The 24,091-nt window shown below is 34.5% G+C and overlaps 1 protein-coding gene across 1 annotated transcript in view; it reads right to left on the bottom strand.

The window, feature by feature from the left end:
• Window positions 1–4,718: 4,718 nt before the first annotated feature.
• The window catches only part of LOC136835419 (clumping factor B-like), a 55,751-nt gene continuing 36,378 nt past the window's right edge, over window positions 4,719–24,091 (bottom strand). The window contains exon 2 of the mRNA XM_067098928.1: window positions 4,719–6,340. Coding sequence (XP_066955029.1) covers window positions 4,857–6,332 — 1,476 coding nt within the window. The 5' untranslated portion in view covers window positions 6,333–6,340 and the 3' untranslated portion in view covers window positions 4,719–4,856. The remainder of the gene's footprint in view (window positions 6,341–24,091) is intronic.

The following is a 24,091-nucleotide window of genomic DNA, read 5'->3' as shown; positions in this document are numbered from 1 at the left end:
GGGGTACATTATATCTCCATGTTAAGCCGTTGGTACTTCATAAGGGCAGCAGTGTATGTTACTACACTTACTACCTTACCGCCATCGTGGGCCAGGACTCCGCAGGTAGACCGAGATTACTTTTGTGGTTCTCCTTTGGCCTTAATAGAGATGTTCTCATAACATAGATCATCATGTCCTTCCTCAAGACATTCACAATACCCTAACAAGGCACTCGTATGTAATGTGTGCATATATATATATATATATATATATATATATATATATATATATATATATATATATATATATATATATATATATATATATATATATATACTATATATATTCATATATATATATATATGTATGTATATAGATATGTATATATGTGTACATATATATACAGTATACTATATATATATATATATATATATATATATATATATATATATATATATATACATATATATATATATTCAGACTATATCATCACCATATATTACTAGATATATAAATTTAGTGTTAACAGTCTTCCTTCTCTTTTATGAAATTCAGTACCGCACTGTTTTATCGAAGTTTTGTTCCTTTTGTGACTAACCTGTGAAATGATCTTTCCAAGCCTGTACTTTAAATCGTTGGAACTTCTGAAATTCAGATTTGGTGCAATGCCATTTTGTTTAGCAGGCTGACATGAGTTTTACTTCATAGTTTCTTTGTTATCTGTCTTATTAGTTTTACTTTGGTATTTATCTTGTTTATTTATTATTTGATTTATTTGGTTTTCTTTATTTCCTTACGTGATTTATTCTTTAGTCCTTTTCTGTACTGGATTGCTTTGTCTATTGGAGTTCCTCTGGGGCTTTTCCAACTACGATTGCATATTGGCCTGTAATAATAATAATAATAATAATAATAATAATAATAATAATAATAAATGTGAGTCTGTACTTGCCTAAAAGGGCTTATTGCTATCTCGGACTTGGTTCACCAAAAAACTCTTGTTGCGAACATTCTTAACTTAGAATTTTTTTCACCATCTTTTGACGATATATTGGTCACCCTTCTTCCGTGGGCGTTATTACAGTAGGTGAGCATATCCCTATAGACTTTAGTGCCAATTAGTCTTTAGTGCCAATACCCCATGATTTAGTAAAGTGCTGCTCGTTTTGCAGAGTCAGCAACCGTATACTGCTGTGGTGTCAACAGATCACTTCCCAGCTGCAGAAGTTTTTAGTTTTCACTGTCAAGGAAATCCTCTTGCACTATAACAGATCAGGATTGTCGTTATTTTTGAAGTTAGGCTTCCTTCAAGGACACTGTTATTTTTGCCAGTTTTATTTGTTGTCACTCAGCAGCTTTCAATTCTTTGTCCATTTACTTATTTGCTTATATTTTTTCATTTGCAAGTTGTTACACCTCTCAGTGCCCTGCTTTTCTCTTTTTTTCCAGAGTGGGTATTTTGTTAGGTTGAAGTTTATTTCACTAATTGCCTCTGAGGCTTACATTGTGGATATCATTATAATAATGATTATTGAATAAGTAATGAGTAATTAATTAACTTATTTTTTAAATGCATATATGGTTTTATTGTTCTGTAGAAGGTTGCTTAGCTTGGCAAGTTAATGGACATTTGCTCCGTTCACAACGGATGTGTGGAGTTTAGGAAAACCAGTTGAATATTATCCAATTATTTACTCCTTTCAACTGATTTCTGTTACTTTCATTTAAAGCTGACTTTGTAAAGAAATTAATGGTCTTATAACCTCTACACGAACTATTTCGGATTAAACATAAAAAATGGTAATAAGTTATAGTTTCAATACTTTTGAGTGATATACATTCTCTACAATGTAATCCACCTAAAATCATGGTGGGATTAATGATTTATCTCATATAAAATATAGAAAATTACTAATTATTAAAATTATTATTTATTTAATATAAATCATAGAAAATTATTTCTATGAAATATAGAAAATTGTTAAGTGGAACAACTTGTGTGCGACCCAATGAGAAAGTTTGGCGAAATGAAGGATGTGTTAATACTGATGAGACTTAATGATGAAGGTCATTGTATAGAATGAAAAGGCGCTTTCAATAAACATATTTATTGCAATTTGATACACAGATCACAGTTCAACATGTGATTATTCAATACGTGGCACGTTTTGATCGGTTTATATCTCAGCACAGTTTTAACAAAGTATGCTTTCGAAGTTTTAGAACACCTATGGTGAGTTCAACCATTGCACTACAATGTTTAGAAATTCCTTTTTGTGATGCCCAGGTACTTACATAAATCAATAAATACATTTTGTTTTCTTTATGTACAATGGATTCTAAACGTGGAAATAATATACAAAATTGCGACGGAGAAATCGACATATGTACACTTAGTCGCGTTAAGAGGACCAGTATTGGATAGAGAAAAAGTGGCTAAGAACAACTTGCTTTCTTATGGGAGCTGATTAAATGCCGGGCACTTGCGGTTTCTTAGCCACATGCAATATTTTAGCAACTTTGAAGATATTTTATTAATATATTTTAGCGTTTAGCAAATGTTTTAGAAGAGGAAAATCTCAGTTGTGTTATGTTAAAGCTAACTTCAGTTCTCTTCAGCCGTCTAAAACTATGAAGGTTAATGTATTTTTAGAAAAGGTCAGTAAAGTATTTTCGCTCTCAACCCCGAATGTATTTAGTTTGGTATGCAGACTTTGGATATAAATGGGATGTCTTCCTTTCTCGTTTTATAAGGAAACATTTACGACTTGGAAATCGATAGGAAGCTTATATGATAAAGCAATGTACATAAATACAACTATTCATCAGTATACAAGAAACACTCGGTCGTACGAAGAAGTACTTCATTTCTAATTACTCATTAGATTATTTATTTTCATTTATTAATAAAAAAACATTTGATTAGAAAATAAATGTTTATAAGAGGTTTATAATTACAATGAACCACCTTTACAGTATCAGATTGGAATTATAAAGATTCACTTAAATGCACGCACACAGACGAACAGAGACAGACAGACAAAGAGAGAGAGAGAGAGAGAGAGAGAGAGAGAGAGAGAGAGAGAGAGAGAGAGAGAGAGAGAGAGTACATTTGTTTGTTATAAAAAAACTAGCCATGGTTTGTTAGAAACGGAATAAATACTCATTACCATGGTCCTTACATTTAAATGTTTAGGCTATATATCAATAGTATCAATCAATAGTAATAAGGATCAGTTTAAGGAAAAGAAACGCAAACATAATTTCCAGGTAACATGCTTTGTTAAACATATGTTCCAAGGACATGGAGTGAGTTTCACCAGATATGCAAATATTTTTATATATATTCTCCCCACTGTCATTTTAGTTCACGAGTAACACCAACGTTTAGTTTGTAAATCAAAAACACGTACCAAACAGTTGAGATAACATATTTTAGCAATAAAATTTTTATCATTGATAATTCCAAGAGGATTCATATTTCTAATCGTATACTGACAATTTAAATATCTAAAATGTGTATAGACAAAAAAGAGAAAGGAACGACAATAAGAAAGAGAGGAACGATTCAAAGTAGTCCCCCATAAAAATTTAACAGTTGAATCAACGTTTTCTATAGTCAGTCATAAAAGAAAACGTAAGTTACATAAACTAATGTATATGAATCTATTGTCTTTTTCTAGGTACTTCGAAGAGAGAGAGAGAGAGAGAGAGAGAGAGAGAGAGAGGAGACGCTAATAAACTATTCATAAAAGCAATAAATCACGATTTTAGTGAATATTGATACAGAAATTAACCATGGCATATCACAATTGCTATTTTTTTTCTAAAGATGGTTTATATTAACACAATCAAATTCTTCAATAAATATATATATATATATATATATATATATATATATATATATATATATATATATATATATATATATATATATATATATATATATACACATATATATATGTGTGTGTGTGTGTGGTGTTATTCATACATATACATATATATATATATATATATATATATATATATATATATATATATATATATATATATATATATATATATATATATATATATATATATATATATATATATAGTTTGTGTGTTTGTTGTTAAAATTTATATCTGTTTTTATTCCTGGAAGTGTCATTTGCATGCACAGTGTACACATTTTAGAGTAGTTAGAATGACAATGCAAAATACTTTTAAAAAAGTACATAATTAACATATCTAACACAGCGGAAGGTGGTCATAAACCTCGAATTAAATACCTCTGAATGGAGGTGAAAACTATAACAAAAGGGTTCTTAATCTCATATATATAATGTGTGGAAGTCAAGTATTGTATAGAAAACCGGTTTGATTATTTTTTTCAATGATTCTCTTCAAGAATGTAGAATCATTATCTTATATTCGGAGACTGCTTGGGGAAAAATAGAGTCTTTTTAGTAAATTCTAAATTTTTGTTAAAAGTCTATTTAGTTAACATTGCATGTTTATCGTATGTTAGGAATTTAACTTATGGTTTAATCAGAGCATGCTACACCTGTCATATACACGTGTCTCTGATTTGTTTTATTAGAAAGGAGTCTTAAATTCTCTCTCTAAATGAGAGACGAACCAAGCAAATCAAAAAAGGATTTGAAACGTCGTCGCATTTGGTTTCTGATTGCTGCTTGATAAACAAGATGAACTGATAGTTTCACTTTTAGTAGACAATATTTCTGAAAGTTTCACCATATCATTGCATAGCTGTTTATTTTCATTAGAACAATATCTGTCAGTTAAACGAATGTCCAACAGCCACACGAAGTTAAATACAGTCACCAACTGTTTCAAGACTAACAAACTTTTCTTAGACCCGTTTCTTCGGGTCATTCTGCTATGAGATGGAGAGTTGTGTTATCGTGAATCCCCAACTCTCCTAATGATTTATCGAGGTCGCTCGAACTTAATCCTTTACGAGATATGACCAGGCAGCTCCCATGCAAATGAGTGTCCTTCACGATGGTCAGAAGTTCCCTCAGAGTTCTTTCTCTGGGGCTGGACGACAGCATGAGCGTGTCATCCGGCATCTTGACGTAAACAATGATGTCTTCTTCGATCCCTCCGTCGAGGGCGAACATTTCCTCATCCTCGGAGATGTCGGGTAAAGTCGCGCCGACCCTCATCGTCTCGTCTTCTTCCTCCTCCTCCTCTTCCCCTCCCCCCTCATCGTCACCTTCCCCTTCGTCTTCCTCCCCTTCCTCTTCACCTTCCCCTTCTTCTTCTTCTTCCTCTCCATCTTCTTCTTCTTCATTTTCACCATTAGAATTTTCACCTTCACCCAATTCTTCGTCACTATTTCCAAAAAATGAGAAACCATAGCGCGTGTGCAGGCGGTTTAAGGCGCCCAGCTTAGTCTGCGAAACGTATTCCGATATGAGTTTCCCCTCGATAGTCACTGTCACGGTTTGCACGGGAACGGCACTGTTAATCATACCCCTCTCAAATATGGCTTCATTCTGTTCTTTTTTCGCTTTTGCTACCTCATTCCGATTTGATTCGGCGCTAACCACTCCACTATCCGATGCGTCGGATTCGCTGTTCTTCCCGGAATCACTTCCGCTACCGCTGTCACTACTGCTGTCTGACTCGTCTTCCTCCCCCTCATCATCATCACCCTCACCATCATCATAATAATCAGAATACTCAGTGTAGGACCTTTCATCGTCCTCCTCATCGCCAACCACTGGCAGGTTGTCGATGTTCGTGTCAATGACATCGAATGTTCTACTTCGAAGTAACGGAGGGGGATTTTTTCCCCCACCTGTATTGTTATTATCGGTCGAGGGATCACTTCTGGTACTTCCAGCGCTGTGCTTAATCGCTGGTAATGGACGGAACTTGGTTAACGTTGTCGTTCTAGGCCTCGACGGAGGGGTGTTTAAAATTTTCTCGGCATTTTCTTGTGTTTTGAGCTTGTTCAGAAACCCTGTCGACGACGAACTCAGGTCTTTAACAGAACCTGATAGTTGCCTAGTATAACTCGGAGGAACAATACGACTGGCATCATTATTATATTTGGCACTGCCTGAAAGAGAGCCCCGGAGGACCAGTGGCGTGGAGGGTAAACTGGCCATGGATCTAGTTTTGTCATAATCAAAACTGCGATTCATGGTTCTCGTCCCAGGTCGTAAGTTCTGTCTGTAAGGAAGGGCACCGGGGGTTTTGGCAGCTGAGTCGAGTAAGGACCTCCGAAGGTTTTCGGCAGATTCGATGCGTTGGAGGGATGTGGGATTCGTCTTCCAGCTTCTTGGTGCAGGAGGCTCATACCAGCGAGAGTCAGAGCCTCGGCTCATCGTCCTCATCACTTGATCTGAAAAATAAAAATCATATTAGATAAATGACAGTGATGGCTTGCATAGCAGGTCCGGGCGTTTACAAAAAATATTGTTCTTGTGATAATAATTAACATTATGATGTAAGTTCATAAAAAAACTTAACAAGGACAATGTTACAGTTACTTCAAAAAATGAAATTCAGCCCATCCGTAAATATCCAGTAATAAACCCTTCGTTCTCGTTCTCCTCACTATATTCTCTCCTGTTTTTCCCTTTCGAATTCACATTGATTTAGATCAAGATAATCCGATCACTTTTAGTTTCTGCAGTGGGATTTAATCATATGCTTATAAGCGCAGCAAAGTTGACTGTGTAAGTGCTGGGGCCCATGGGCATCTTGTTCAACCTGTGTCGTTTTTCAGAAGGGAGGCATGTGGGTAGCGGGTTGGCTCTTGGTGACACACCCAGTTCTTCGCTGATTGTGACCCTCAGGTATCACCCTATGGCTCATGCTCATCAAAAAGCAGTCTTTCAAGCCATAGATAGACAGAGAGTGTGAAATCCCACAAAATCATATGCATGATAATACCTGATTCATAGTTTGTTGGTTAGGCCTAAGTGTATTTAGCCAAAAGCTGGTCAGAAATCAATAAACCAAGAGTCCCGTAAGGGGAAAATGAGATGGCGGATGCTAGGGAAGTAAATACCAGCTGTACACCATCTGATTGTCATCATGGGCGTCTATAATAAGTCCCTAATGCCACATTGCCAGAAATAATAGCCATACCCAGGCCACGTTTAAGGAATTATTAATGGTGAAAAGAACAAGGGTTATTAATGGTATCGGAAGGAAATGTTATTTATGGTCACATGACCATGGCCTTCTGAAAATCTAACTCAGGTGAAAAGAGCATTACTCATGGGCCTAAACCTTACAGCATAATTAAAAAAATTTACCATATGCGGTTATTTCATTCTCCATGAAATGACGTTTATACTAAGAAACAGGCATCATTTACTAAAAGAAACAACAGCTTCACTTTTACATATCTATTCTTTAATAGCATCTAACTACCCTTTTATAGCATGGGGTATCTCGTTATCAGTTTTGGAATAAACAGGTCTTATAATTATTTGGACCATGGTGTAGTGGACAAGTGGTAACCTCGCTTACTACCGTGCGCAGGTTCGAATCCTACCACAGTCGGTAAAGGCCCTTCATTTATATCTCCTCTGGATCCAGCTAGTTTTTAGTGACAGACGTATCCTGAAAAGTTTGTGTAAATCGAGAAACTAAAAAGTCATTGAGGCTATTTATTGAAACGTCATTGTGGATATTTTTTTAAAAGGTCGTTTTGGATATTTGGGGCAATCACCCAATGTATTTTAACGTTAGGGTGGGACAGGTTATATTTTAAGAGTTTGTCGGCAACTCATTGTCTAAATTAGGTTGAAAATTGCCGGTTCTTGCAGTCTCCTAAAGATATAAACTAATCTAGGGTACGTAATAGGATTTGCGAATAACTGCTTCTAAAATCCATTGTTTTAATATTACAGTGAAATTTAGTATCCAGTGATACTCACCCAATAACATGATTCAGTGCATTTTAATGCAGCAAATACCAATGGCCAAAAACAAACTCTGGATGTCATTTGTTTTGGAATTCAAGCTAATTTATTTGTACAAAAATAAAAAAAAAACTTAGCTCATTATATGACGTTAATTTGAATAATGTGACAGCTTATTAAATCATTATTCCGCCGTAACTCCAGACTGGTAATAGAAGCTATATTTCTTTTTTAAGATATTTCTTTTTTGGGACAATTCCAAAAACAGTAAAGCAGGTCCAAAAACAGACAGAAAGACAGACAGACAAACAGTCGGACAGACATGTGACCCTGACATTAATGTAAGAGACATTTATAGCGTCGGGTATAAGGAATTATTAATTGTCTTTCGAACTGAGGTATTTATGAAACCACGTTCATGAAGCTGGGAAAAGAATAATTTCTTTTTGATGCGTGTGCATCCATGCACGCATGAGCTTACTGATATATATATATATATATATATATATATATATATATATATATATATATATATATATATATATATATATATATATATATATATATATATATATATATATATATATATACATATATGTAAATAAAATTCCACGTCGTTTCTGTTTCCTTCGTATGCGTTGCCTTTATTTATATATTCATCACGTTCCATATTTTAGTGATTCAGTTATACATATGTATATATGTATGCATACATATATATCTGTATATATATATATATATATATATATATATATATATATATATATATATATATATAAAACACAAGAAGCACTTTGTCTGTAGCCTTCAAGTTTGTAACATGAAAATTGTTCAGTAAGCTTCGGCTTGGGATCCGGAGTGAGTAGCCTATATGACGATATTCAAGAATAAACTAAGCACACACACACATATATATGTATATTATATGTATTAAAATATATATTTATCACATATATATGTATATATGTATGTATATTATATATATTGAAATATATATTCATTACACACACACACACAGATATATATATATATATATATATATATATATATATATATATATATATATATATATATATATATGTATGTATATATATATATGCCAGTTTTTGCATCGTATGGATGAATGTATTTGGTTTCACAAATACCTCGGTTCGAAAGACAACTAGTAATTCCTTATACCTGACACTATAAGTGTCTCATATATTAACGCCAGTGTCACCTAGAGTATACACCCACTTATTATTCTGATAAACATTTTGTGGTAGCAATTATGATGGATTCATTTATCTCGAGTTATACTGCATAATTACACGCGTGTTAGAAAGAGCCATTAATAATGGTAGTTATCCAGTATAAGAAAAATTGCTTGCGTGCAAGTGGTATGAGATGTTACGAAAGAGGGGTTTGAGAAAAACACAAGGAACAATAACGAAGTATACTACACTTTATTTTTTAAATAAAAGGATTCTAATTGGAGAGGTAAAGCATTTTCATTGAAGTGGATATCAAACAAAACGTTTAAAATGATTATTTATGGCCTTCCGAAAGGAAAAGTAGTTTTAAAAGCAAAAATTCTGTGTATCGAAGATACAGGTAAGAATCTCTCTCTCTCTCTCTCTCTCTCTCTCTCTCTCTCTCTCTCTCTCTATATATATATATATATATATATATATATATATATATATATATATATATATATATATATATATATATATATATATATATATATATATATATATATGTATGTATGTATGTATGTATGTATGTATGTATGTATGTATGTATATGCACACTGTAATACTTCATCGTGCAATTGATTATAAATGTAGCAAGGATATGAGAACTCGTAATAGGATTACCACCTATTTGGAAAAATGGGGAATGATAAATCAAACGAATTTAATGTGATACGTTCTGTTCCAAATATTCCAGTACATTATTGAAAGTGTTGCTTTGGTATTTAGCATGTAGTAAGTCTTAATCTACGGCAATTATTAGATTTTCTTTTTATGTAGTGATCTGATTGTTATTTAATATGGTAAATCGCCTTCAGTTTTTCTTGAACCAGTTATAAACTACGGATTTTATGATATTCAGGCATTTATATTTACTTTGAGTTTTCATATAGAGGTTTTCCTTGATACATATTCTAAAGACCTTCGGTGAAGCGGTCAAGAGCTCTTTCAGTTCCTACTGGCTATGGTCCGTAGTTGTTGGAACATTATGTAAGAAAAGTTACTTAATATATCAAACACTTCCTACTATATATGCTTCTTAGTTTTAAAAGTTAATGAATATAAATTTGTGTTAATATGACAGTGCAAAATATACTGTAATCATGCTGTATTTGCTTGTACTGCTTACATGCCTTTGTTGCATTAAAGCACGTGGCATTCCGTAGCGAGAGGAGACTGTTGTAGACTATATAAAACAAGTAAAAGATGCGCCGAAGTTTCTTCGGCGCAATCGAGTTTTCTGTACAGCCGCTACATCGTACAATCAAGGCCACAGAAAATAGATCTATCTTTCGGTGGTCTCGGTATAATGCTGTAAGGGCCGCGGCTCATGAAACTTTAACCACGGCTCGGTGCTGCCCTATCCTATATCGTTGCCAGATGCGCGATTATGGCTAACTTTAACCTTAATTAAAATAAAAACTACTCAGGCTAGAGGGTTGCAATTTGGTATGTTTGATGATTGGAGGGTGGATGATCAACATACCAATTTGCAGCCCTCTAGCCTCAGTAGGTTTTGAGATCTGAGCGCGGACAGAAAAAAGTGCGGACGGACAGACAAAGCCGGCGCAATAGTTTTCTTTTACAGAAAACTAAAAGGTCCATAAGAAACGGCATTTTACCTTCGTAAATTTCCATAAAGCCATCTTTGATTGTACTGGAATGAGAAAAAGCGTCATTTCGCTGTCAGCCCTTAGAACCAGCTCGCGCGTGCGCTTTTGGCTTTTATAGTTATTTATATATGCATTCGTGTATCCATAAATTTATCATTTCATCAGACATACATACATAAATCCATACATACACCTAGAGGTATTTGCGAATGCAAAGGTGTACAAAATCCTAAGTATATTTAACTGGAAAGGGCTTGTAACAAAAGACATACATACATACATACATACATACATCCAGATTTATTTTCTTATGCATGATACCTTTCAAAAGGCTTGTAACAAAAAAAAGCACTCTGTAAGATACTTATATCAAGTTCTCTTATTTAATGATATAAAAACTTCAGTACCAACCATAGTATAAACAGGGATGCATTAAATATTTTCAAAGAGGGATTATGTCTTTTCAGAGGCAAAATACTTGAAGCTACTCAGTGTAAAAAAGATAACAACTTAAACAAAACCAAAATGTCATGAAACCAACTATGATTAACCATAGTCTTTTTTTATCCTGTTGTAATGACGTTAACATTCCTTATTCCTCTGGTTTAACTGGATCCTACTGGACTGTATACCCTCCAATTGCTCGACATTTAGAAGTTCCCTCTTGTGAAAATAAAGCCCCAGCATACCACCAAATCATTCTCGTTTGGAAAAGAACAGAAATAATACTAATATTACCAGAAACATAACGCTCTTCTGTTCTACTCTGACATTTCCCAGATTCTAGAAACAACAAAAAAAATGGAGTTATAAAATATTCAGTATCTAATTTCATCGTCTGTTTGGTTTCCCGTTAGTACCAACATTGTTTAGGAAAGATCCATCATGGAAAGAGAATCGATATAGCCACGGATATCCATTTTTCTTTTTTTTTTTCGGAGCCATGGTCAGCGAGTGAAGAGTGTGAGCTTGCATTAATTAAACGAATAATTTATTGTGTGTGGCGCAAACACGTTTCGTGGAAATGTTTAGCCATTGCGGGTGGCGTGCGTGATGTTTTCCCATTCGCACTGAACACAGAAAGAGAAATGGAGTGAGTAAGAGAGAGATTAGCCATTCATTGTGATATATATATATATATATATATATATATATATATATAATAATAATATATATATATATATATATATATATATGTATATATACATACATACATTATATATACTATATATACATATACATATATATATATATATATATATATATATATATATATATATATATATATATATATATATTATCAATATAAGGAGCCCATAAAAAGTCAAGATATATGAAATAAGGCTATATTTCAGAGATAAGCTGACTCTCTCCTCAGGCTACTATTTGCCTGAGAGCAGGGTGCATTTGGCGTTTTTATGGACTCCTTGTATTTGATGGAATTCTCTTTTAACAGAAGATATTTCACAGTCATACGCATACACACACACACACACACACACACACACACACACACACACACATATATATATATATATATATATATATATATATATATATATATATATATATATATATATATATAAATCAAATGCTAGTGTACGAGGCATCTTTCTGGAAACTATCCCAATGTTTTAGCACTTCCTCCAGTCCTCAAGATTGATGTCTTCAAGGGACAAACAAAAACTGCTGCTGTGTTGCTCGATTTATTTATCCCAAAGTTGACACCTGTTTCAGCCTTTAACATAATTTGTCCTTCTTCAGTGCTATACTAGATTTACAACGGAACTACAGTCCAATATATACGTGAGTGCAGCCAAAGCTGATTGAAAAACTAGAATCTGAAGTGAAAATTTAATAAAAATTTCACATTTCAGAACAACGAAAATTAACAGTTTTCACAGGCCAGGTAGTTTTTCCATTAATAGTCCGGATCACAAAACGGACCTACCTACGTCTGTTACAAGGAATCTAAGTGCTTTCATTAGCTGCTACATGTGGGAACTCTTCACATACCATTCTTTTTGGCAAAATCGAATGGAAGGCTTTCCATCTGAATAAGACTTAGTTCTTTTCGTCCTTGCGTATCATAATATACTGTACAGCGCCTCTGCTCTTGCTATGAACGCCAAGGTTTGCAGTCACACATATTGTGTGGAAGTTACGAACTCAAGTGTAAGCCAGTGCGAACTACATTCCATTGGTGGCCGAACTGTGAAACTCTGCCTTCCGTGTTTCCTACGTCCTTTTAGGTAGTCGGGTTTCTCATCGCCTAAGGAAAGAAGCTTCTCAACTCATATATTTCTTGAAGTAATTGGGGTTGATTTGGTCGGTAATGGCATTTAAGATCTTTTCACTGTAACCTTATATTTAGCTGTCAAACATATCATTGCTTACGAATATGTGAATGTCAAGCCACATTTTACATTCCTTCTTCAAAGCCTTCAGTGTAAAGGTTTTCAAGCGACGTGTAATTACTTTTTTACATAATGATTACATTTTCTCTTTAAGAATGTTGCTCTGCACTCCACTAACTTGAGAGCCCTATTAAAGTTATATTTTTCAGAGTTTAAGAGTCTTAATTCTCTCTTCTGTACAGAATTCGGAAGATAAAAAAAAATTATGACATCCCATAAACGATTGTTGACATCGCAGTAGTCTGAATGTCGGAACTTTTCCTTGGGAATGGTCACTGACATACTATCAGAGCCCTATGATGACAAACCCAAGTTTCCCCAAGGAGCACTTGGTCACTGATGATGTGATAAAGAAAAATAAGAAAGAACTTTTGGAATTTTCTCATGGAATGGACAGAACTCATGACATCTGGGCTTTACAGGTGATATTGTATTAATGACACAACAAGGTACTGAGTGACAGGCAAGTAATGATTGACAGGCTGGTAATGAATAGGAAGTTGTTGCTCTAAGCCGTAATTCATGGCAGTATCTTCTGAACATCATGAGCAACATTGGCAGACTAGCCCTCAAGATCCAAGAAAGAAGTGTATAAGCAAAATAGGCCATACGTATAATGAATGCGAGATGGGATCAAATTCCAACTCTGATTTATGCCAGAATAATGTTTTCGTTATACCAAGATGAGTAATACAAATGCAAGGAACCTATCCTTCAAGAACAAAAATTTTAGAAGCATCTTGGGTATTAAATAGCATCAGTATATTATAATTATTATATGTTATAAGAATGACTGAGAGCCCCACCTATATTGATAATTACATTATATTGGCAATGTGGAAAGTTATAGAATATGTTTTAAAGATTATTGTGCTTTTGGCACCAGATACCCCAAGCTGAATACCACAGGAACAAAGTGAACTTGGGATACCAGGAAAAGCTTGCATAAGGACACTGCGCACGGAAGTGGTTGATGATAATATGTATGACCAAAGAAAGATTGCATAAAAAAAAAAAGAATCTTGCGTGAGTTCGTTGAGATCTATTGCGTTTCTTGGTTACATGAGTATAGAGGATGATGGACTTAAGCACTGTGAAGCAAGAATTTGAAACATGCCAAAATTCGTTAAGGTTCCTGTATGAGGGCATATCTTCTTCTTAGTATCCTTACACATGATACCAGACTTAGCAGTTTCACAAAGATGGGAGAACAATTATTTCAGAGAAGAATGTGGAACATCACAGTTTTAAAAGCAAGAAAACGTATGGGTCATCAAAAGACAGGACATTATAATTGTAGCGTATCTGAGATGTATATGCTGAGTTATTTTTCTGTATCGATATTCTTTCATAAGGATAGTAAATATAAACACGGTAATCATAGCCAGTATTACTGTCAATCAATTTTGATTGGAAATTACAGATCATTGGCTAACTTTACTTGTAATAGTGTTAACAGTTTTAAGTTAAGAACTGCTCACTAGTTTCATCTAAACGAACTGGATTTCCACCAAATGGTTCCAAATGTCACTGAGTATTCTCTAACTGTAGACATGACCTGGTTAAGAGAACGCCGACTGGAAGAAAATGGGAATCTGTATAGATTTCCTGCAATACCAACTCGTACAGTTCGTCAGCAGATCTGTGCTTCAGTGACACAGATACCTGAGCATATGAAAGAATTGCATGATTTTCGAGAAAAAGGAAAGCCTTCGGTAATCAGAGCTTAAAGGCTTATGATTCTGAAAGCCGTTCACCTGATTTCCGCTCGGTCCCTTTTCTCCCTTGCAATCACGGGTCATTGGCCTTTGAGCTTTGATCATTAACCGGGTCTATCTCGCAAAACAAACGCCCACGCGATCTGCTGTGGCTGGTCTTTTCCCAAGCGTTTTTCCTCTATTTATATGTATGAAATGGACAAGAAATGCGCGCAGCAGCACAAGTGCAAACAAATAATCTCACGTTTACAGAAAGTCACGCAAGAAGAGAAACTAAAAACATTTTTATTTCAACCAGAAATTGCACATGCCATAACACACTTTAACAATCACAGACATAAAACCGTGGCATTACTCATCCACACAGAACATTGTATATTCTTTAATTTCACGAAGGACTGACTCACCATATCGGTCTCAGGGGAACATTACAAACATACAAACAGCCACTGTGGCACACGTGACCTGGATCTAATCAGTTAGTTCCGAGTAAAGCCATCTTGGCTTCTCTGTGATCACGGGAAAGAAAATCCTCTAGTTTATGGTTCAGTGGAAGAAAACTAAATGGCTTATTAATCCCAATAATCTGGAATGTAAATAAGGATTAGAATAGTTGGAAATCGTTTTAAGTATGCAGTTATGGAAGAGGTTGTCTTACGTTGCTGAAAAAAACTTGAGTGCTTCACGAAAACATACCTTTAGATTTCACTGTACACCATTGTTGCGGCTAAGTTTTATATATATGTATGTATATATATATATATATATATATATATATATATATAAATAAAAAATATTATATATTAATTATACAGATATAGATTTATTATTATTATATATATGTATGTATATATACACACATTAAGACAATTAATTAACTAAGAAGGACCCCTACAGTCTCCGGTCAAATGACATATCTATACGTATATATATATATATATATATATATATATATATATATATATATATATATATATATAAGTATACAATAAAAAGCAATAAAAACGCATGTATAACTACATTTTTGATAGAGAATGCTATGCCATTACTGGGGTTTCAAGAAATCCCTTACCCGGTATTCAGGATTAACATAATCTTTCGTCCAGTCTGGGTACAGTCTTACAGGAATTTTATTAAAAGAATTCTCTCGGATACTTGGGGTATCTATCGCCGTGGTAAAATCATATGAATAAATGTATCAGTGGAAAAAGTTGCGTAACAGTGACTACAAAGTTCCTTCCTTTCAAGATAAGCCCAAATTAAGTTGTGGGACCGGAGATCAGAGAAATCTTTCTATGGTGTGGTTTAGGGGGCTGAACGATTTTTGAACGTGCGGGAAGCCTAATCCGAAATTCTTATCGATTCTTGTGAGATTCTTCTACGGTGTAGGAATATACTGGGAATCTTTTTTGATCACCTGTCTTAAATATATACGTAAATTCGACCAAGTGTTTAGTTCGTAGGAGAAGAATGTGAGTAGGATTTAGTCGCTTTTAGTTGCCTTTGCAAATATTTCCTTTTATATGAGTGTGTGTGTGTGTATATATATATATATATATATATATATATATATATATATATATATATATATATATATATATATATATATACATATATATAATATATATATACACATACATCATACATACAATCGAGCGTGTGTATGTGTGTATGTTAGTGTTTTGGCATATGTGTATCGATCCAGTGGATTTAGAAATTTGGCATTTTGTCTGTTAAAATTTTCATGTTCGGGAAAACAAAAAAGCTGTATGGCCAGTGGTAAAGTGTATTGTACGTTTTGACCCCATTCAATGAGATACGAAAGCGAGGTTGCCAATGATTTTCATTTTACCTGAATAGTCGTTATAGCTATGTTATCTTTACTAAAGAATTACAGAAATATGGGAAGCCATACCTCTACATGATGAATTTAGAGCATCTACTTCTTCACAGCAAAATAATCTTGAATTTCATTTTTTATTTTTACAAAACGCCTGAATTTTCATCAGTAAATACAAGATCTCATCGTTTTAAGTTTTGATGGACCTGGGATATTTAAGGAAACTGACTGGTGGAATATATTGAAGCGAACTAAATAAAGCTCATATAATCAATATTCCTGTAATAAAACCATCACATAAAACTCAGTCTGCAGAATGAGACGTATTAACACTTCATTATTCATATCCTTCTCAAGTACAGAAGATCAATGGCTACCTTCAGCTGACATTTCCACACAGTCTTAGCGAACTAACGCGGTCTCTCTCTCTCTCTCTCTCTCTCTCTCTCTCTCTCTCTCTCTCTCTCTCTCTCTCTCTCTGATAGACGTAAATCGGATTAATTAGGATCTTTACCGTGTGTGCATCTGCCTGGCTTATGGAGTCCTCTGGAATACAGTACCTTCATGTATCCATGTGACCTTTTTTACCTCTCTGGTGTTTTCCCATAGAATGAACTAACTCGCCTCCTGTTTTCTTGTCTTTTAGTCTGCTTGCCTGTTTCTGGTCCCATGGACTGTCTTCATTTTAAGTATCCCTTCCTCAGCCATTATTTTGTCTGTCTTTGTCTTTGGATGTCTCTGTCTGTCACGAGTAAGGATCAGTTTTGATTCTTCTTCTATGGCAGGAATGCTAAGTAATTTTGTTCCAGGGGTCGAATTTCCTTGCCTTGACCAATGCAATTCACAATATGCATTGCATACGCTTAGAATTATAATATATATTATAATCTAATGGTTATCGATATTCTATAACTAACGTATCAACGTCATCCTCTCTCTCTCTCTCTCTCTCTCTCTCTCTCTCTCTCTCTCTCTCTCTCTCTCTCTCTCTCTCTCTCTTTGTCGATTTCATCAAGAAAGAATTCCCATTCTTTCTAAACTAAAAGGTCAGTACGAGTTATATGCATCTGTTCACATTGAAATGCTTCATTTCGAAAGTTTAACGCTAGCTACACTTACAAAAAGTGTACTTAACTATGATAACCAAAAGTAATGTTAATTCGATGCTTTTAATACAAAGGTAATTTCACTATCCTCAAATTTGAAGCAAAATCTTTCAACAGTTCTATCATGGACGTTTCAGAAGACTGTAAAAACTGTAAAGGATCACGTAGATTCATGCTAAATCTCGATACGCACTAAGATCAGAAAGCGATGTGCTTTATACTAAAAATAGATATAGATTCCTGGACCTTATCTACTTCTGACGCGGTAATTCCGAAGTCTGACGAAGGAACTGTATTACCAAGGTCTTTCGCAAAATACTCCGAAAAAGCTTCTTAGTTTTGCAACCTCAGTTTTGTGGAATCTTGTTTGCCCTAACAACAAATAATATTCCTTGCAAAGAAAAGTTACTTATGGTGATATTATTTGTTGTTAGGGCAAACAAGGCTCCACGAAAGAGTTACGCAAAGCTAAGAAGACAGAGATTCAGACGCATTAACACAAAGTGCGTATCCATGCAGAAAACTAGGAAATTATGCTTGAAAAAAAGGCGGGGTTCGGGGGGAGTTAACACTTGACACTACGCAATAAGGGTGAGATTTCTTAGTGCGATACAGAATGGAGTTTAGCGAAGATATACAGAAATAACGCTAGTGTAATCATCGCTACTATCTTGGATTATTAGTTACTGTCGTTCAGAAATAGTGACTGAATAAATGTTCACTAATTACTGATGCTTATAAATTATCGCAATTGGGAAAAACCACATTCTATATTTGGTGAAATATGGGCGTGATTTACTCTTGGTTTATGAAATAGGCGGATATTTAAAAAAACTTCATCCAGACCGTGAGTTCCCACAGCAATATTTAATCAACACTACCATTTTAAAACTATAAAAGAAATAATGATATATGCTTTACAGATAAAAAAAATATGAAATTATTTTTCTTTGAGCATAAAGAAATAAGCAATGATTATTAATCATTTGTTTGTAAATCAAATTATTAATTCAAATAAGCTGCAAGATTTATATTGTGAATTATTTCGTAATACATAAGAGCACTGATGAAAAGTTGCTCATAAAGCATTTTTTCCGTTTCAGTTTTTATCATATGAATGAAGGAAAGCTCCTTTATGTAAAAATAGAACATTACATGTTCAATCAGATAATTTTTAAATTCAGTTAAGAAAATTTATTTTAACGCCTTGATAAGAGAAAGATAAATTAGATATATATATAGGTATATATATATTATTTATATCACATATACGTTTCATATATATATATATATATATATATATATATATATATATATATATATAGAGAGAGAGAGAGAGAGAGAGAGAGAGAGAGAGAGAGAGAGAGAGAGAGAGAGAGAGATGTTCTGAATGACAAAGTAGTGTTCAGTATTGGCGGCCCGTTATATTAATGGGAAGGTAACGCATTCATCACGTAGCTATAATGACATCGGTCATGTCACAAAGGAGCTCTTGAGGCTCTGAAAGGGGTTCCTCATTCATATATAATTAAAATTATTAAAAATTATATATATATATATATATATATATATATATATATATATATATATATATATATATATATATATATATCACTTTTCTTCACAGAGGAATTATGAAAGACAGAAATATTATCATTTAGTTTTTTATCAAGCCTGTCACCCATACCTTTAGCTGTTTGATTTTAAACATAATGCGTTTATAAACAAGAAGTTGGTTGTGAGAAAAACTGTAAAAGAATTTTTTCTCCCAAGTTTTTTAAACTGGAATAAAAATTTTTGTATTAGTGCCATTAAATTCACGAACGGTATTATTCACTGAACAACAGATCACAGGACAAAATTGACATTTATAACTGTTTACGAATGTACGCATGGTCTCTAATTGTTCCAACTTTAAGAAATGACTTCCTTTGCTTAAAGACTGTGAAGTTTAATACCGATATCTAAATCTTTAGTTTTTGTGTTAAGAATAGCTATAGGCCCTCAAGTTTTATATGGGAGAAATGGGGTTCTCACCTTGAGCAAAAATATTCTACTTCTAAACTCATCAGTACTGACTGACGGCTAACAAAATCGAATCCTGACCTTTGGCACTTAGTGCTCTAGTGTCTAATGTTCTAATTCCAAATCTGTGGATTTTATTTTTACTGCAGGCTATAGAGCTCTTGGGTTGCAAAATTCAAAACTTGTTTCTGAAATTTAACAGTCAGCTGAGAAGGTCTAATGCCAAACGGATTAGATCCTTGAACCCTAAGGATCTAATTTTGAAATTCCAAACCTCAGTCCAGATCTCCGAAGCTTTTGACTTGAAATCTAAGCTTCTAATCAGGAGTTCTACAGTTATAATGAAAAAGTGTAACCTTTATCCTTGAAAGGGAAGATTTACTTACAGTAACTCGTAGCGGTGTCACTGGCTTCCATCTTGATTGTGGGAACTCTGATACCAGGATCAAAAGTCCTTAACCAGAGCTCTGAAGATTCACTTTCAGTTATCTGTCATCTGGTTATTTGTTTGTTTTAATTGTATCAAATGACATCCCAATAATTAAGGTCGTCGACGACTTTGTGTCTGGTTAAATCTTGCGCCGGAAAACCCATGAGCAAATTTTCATACAATTAATACCATATTTTAAAGTAAAATGTTTTGAATTAACCGGGCAAACAATAAAAAAAATAGATTTAGATTAAAACTGTTTCCGAAACCTGTTGTCCATCGCGTCTTCAGCTTTATCCGGGAGTTTTCAATGACACCTTTACAGCAAGTAAAAAATAATCAGCTGTAATTAAGAGAAGTCCAGAAATGACTCTTTCAGCACTGCATTTAGTGTCCCGAGTCGGCCGCAAACACTCGGAAACTGACCTTTTTCGCGAGGACCTGAAATTGCAACGCTACTTGAGTTTTGACGCCAAACCGAGCTTGAAGGTTCATCGAACAGCGAGAAACGGGGTGGCTGAAGAGGACGGCTGTCCTGAATAATTGAGAGCCATGTCACCCAAGGACGCGAATTCAATGAGAACTGGTAATATGTGAATTTACATCATCTCGTAGAAATTACTGAAGAGAATTCTGGACGATGATATTAAGAGTACAATTAGGTGTTTTACTCCAGTTTTCCAACTGCTCAAGTAAAAATGGAATTAAGATGTTCAATGTGATCAAATATAAATTCAAATCAAGTACAATTAACGTAACGAATGTTATGTCATCAAGTATAAATTTAAACCTCTTTCTATATTTTGGCTCTCAAAATCCTGCAAGGTCTCTTTGCTGTGAGATTAACTCTTAATCGCTAGATTGAAATCCTTTATTGACAGCATTTCTGTCGTGGTTTCGCCCTTTTCTGATTTCCTTCGCACATGAAGGAAAAAATGTCTGGAAGACAGGCCTTAAAAGTCACGAATACGAATTTATTTCGTCGTGTGTCGCATTCTGTCCCAGCAAGAATGCATGCAACCTTGTAGAGGTATGTTGTTTTCATACCTCTGCAGGTATTAAGTAAACACGACATATCCAACCAAACATGCCATTTTTGAAGAAACATGCCATGTTAAGAGAAGGAAATTATTATTCTAACCGATACGTTTCAAATGTTTCTCATGACCTCGTCTAATAGAACAGACGGTTGCTAACTTTAAAAAGAATTCAAATGTGAAACCTAGACACAAAGACAATGCACGCCTGTCGTGCAGAGAGGTAATGCTAAACCGAAAAATCGGATAAGTAGCAGTTCTCTGTTAGAAAGATATACGCTTAGCCTTCGGTAGGGATGACGAACGGCGTGTTGCAATGTCTCACCTTAAGGAAATACCGAGAAGGAATATGGATTTACAACCAGGTCACACGAATGGGTCAAGGACACATCGCTCTTTAGAGGTCAGGCGGGAATTTTCCCTTTCGTTCCTCGCCGCACGAGTTCTTTCTCAATCAGCCGGACACAAGGATAACAATCAATGAATTCCAACTTCCATTTTCTCTTTCTTTTTGCTCAAATTGACAGTGTCCTGGAAATCTTGAATGTGCATTTCTCTGGAGTTTGCTTTTAAGCTAATTTTCTTGTGCTGAGTTGTCGTGTTTCACGCTTCGCCAAGAAAGAATTTTCCGGATATTTCTTTGTTTACTGTGGCAGTTTAGTTGATAGAAAGGATGTGATTCTATTATTTTTACGAGCGTGATAAGTATATATATATGTGTTATGGTTATGGTATACAATCATTATTTTGCTGAGTAATCTTGGGAAAATATATCTTATAAATGGGCTCCCTTGTTTGCGATTTTCAGTGGGAGTGTGTGTGTTTGCGTGTCAACCACAGACATTAATATTATATATATATATATATATATATATATATATATATATATATATATATATATATATATATATATATATATAGATAGATAGATAGATAGATAGATAGATAGATAGATATATATATATATATATATATATATATATATATATATATATAATTACACAACACACGTATGTATATATATAAATAAAGATAAAAAATCCACGAAGGAAACAGGAAACACTGGAGTGCTGCTAGGCCTTTCGACACTAGTCCTGCTTAGCAGGACTAGTGTCGAAAGGCCCTCAGCACTCCAGTGTTCCATTTCTCTTCGTGGATTTTATCTTTATCTATATATTCATCACGTTCCATATTTTTGATTCAGTTATACATATATATATATATATATATATATATATATATATATATATATATATATATATATATATATATATATATATAACCTCACCACTCAGCTTTGTATGGTGCAATCAGCCAAAGTGGTGAAGTGGTGCAGCGCTCGACTCCAGCGTCCGCTGAGAGTGGTCGGGTGGTCAGCAACCACACCCTTATTTGTAGGTTTATTGAGCAGTTAGCGTCTTGGAAGTTTTTTGCACATGGGATACACTCACAATACAGCAGTTTACGCATGAATGTAGCAATGAACTGTGCATGGTGTTCTCCTGGGAGTCATCCTTGTTAGGGGCAACGGTTTATTAATGTTGAGAGGAGAAATTCTAAAAAAGTTATGCTTTAGCAAAAGCATTTAGCCAGATGGTATACTAATAACATTTTTGCTTTAATTATTGATAGCATCTGTCAGGTGAGTGCTACGTTTGACATTCCTATACAAAGGTGACGCGTGTCACACGCGATGTATGTAAGGTCTGTTGTCGTCACTATAACAACAAAATGCTCGTGGTAACATGGTTTCACGAGGGAATTTGCAGATCAATAATAGTTTTATGATGATAATGGCTCTAAGAGCTTTTCCATGGAATCTATAAACTTGTTAAATCGGTTAATAGGAGTTCTCTCTCTCTCTCTCTCTCTCTCTCTCTCTCTCTCTCTCTCTCTTGATAGATAGATAGATAGATAGAATGATAAAATTATACTACATCTGAACCATTACATCTTCTTCTTCTTCATTACAAGGTAATTAAATTTTAGTTTTCAAATCTTCCGGATGGGTTCAACCACATTTTCCCTTTTTTTTTTTGGAAGTTCGTGACTAACGACCACTTTCACTATAAGTGCTGAAATAAAACAACAGCTGCAACTAATACTATATATTAATACTTTTAATGCTCCTACTGATACTTTTCCCGCTACAAGCCCCGAATAATGAGAATTACAGTTTTAAGAACCGTACAAAACGGACACATCCCACATGACTGGTACTCGAAAATAGCAATTAAGAGAGGAACTGGCAAGTTTTCATTGTTGTAGAAGAATCCAGTATCTCGGAGGCAGGGTTAGCAATTACACTGCTTTGCCTGGCATACTGTAGACGGTTAAGAGAGGTTCTTTGCGACGTCCTTTCAGCACAATGGGGTTGCTTTCTGCCTTTTGCCTCAGTTAGCTGTCCAACTTCTTTAACTTTATTTTGCTCTTATTTTCACCTCATTCAAGAATAAATCTTTCCGAGGAATCCTTAGAAGAGTCTAGCAGCGTGACACAGTGATCTCTTTAAACTCATCAATAATGGCAGAAAAAAAAACATTTAAACTCTTCTCCTTTAGTATGGTATCTTTATAAAGTTGATCGAAGGACCTGATGACACAAGTTCCCAGAGTGACAGTTTCATCTGTTCCACGAAACTTGTCATAAATAATTTCGTTGCCTTCGAACGCTCGTTCTTCAACCTTAGAGATCGCATTCTTTATGTGTCTGTCGGTCTGACTCGATCTAGTCCTACCATAAATCTCTCTCTCTCTCTCTCTCTCTCTCTCTCTCTCTCTCTCTCTCTCTCTCTCT

This window comes from Macrobrachium rosenbergii, chromosome 55 (genome assembly GCF_040412425.1).
Source record: "Macrobrachium rosenbergii isolate ZJJX-2024 chromosome 55, ASM4041242v1, whole genome shotgun sequence".
Lineage (NCBI taxonomy): Eukaryota > Metazoa > Arthropoda > Malacostraca > Decapoda > Palaemonidae > Macrobrachium > Macrobrachium rosenbergii.
The sequence above is the reverse complement of the archived record's forward strand: the minus strand, read 5'-3'. Positions and strand labels throughout refer to the sequence as shown.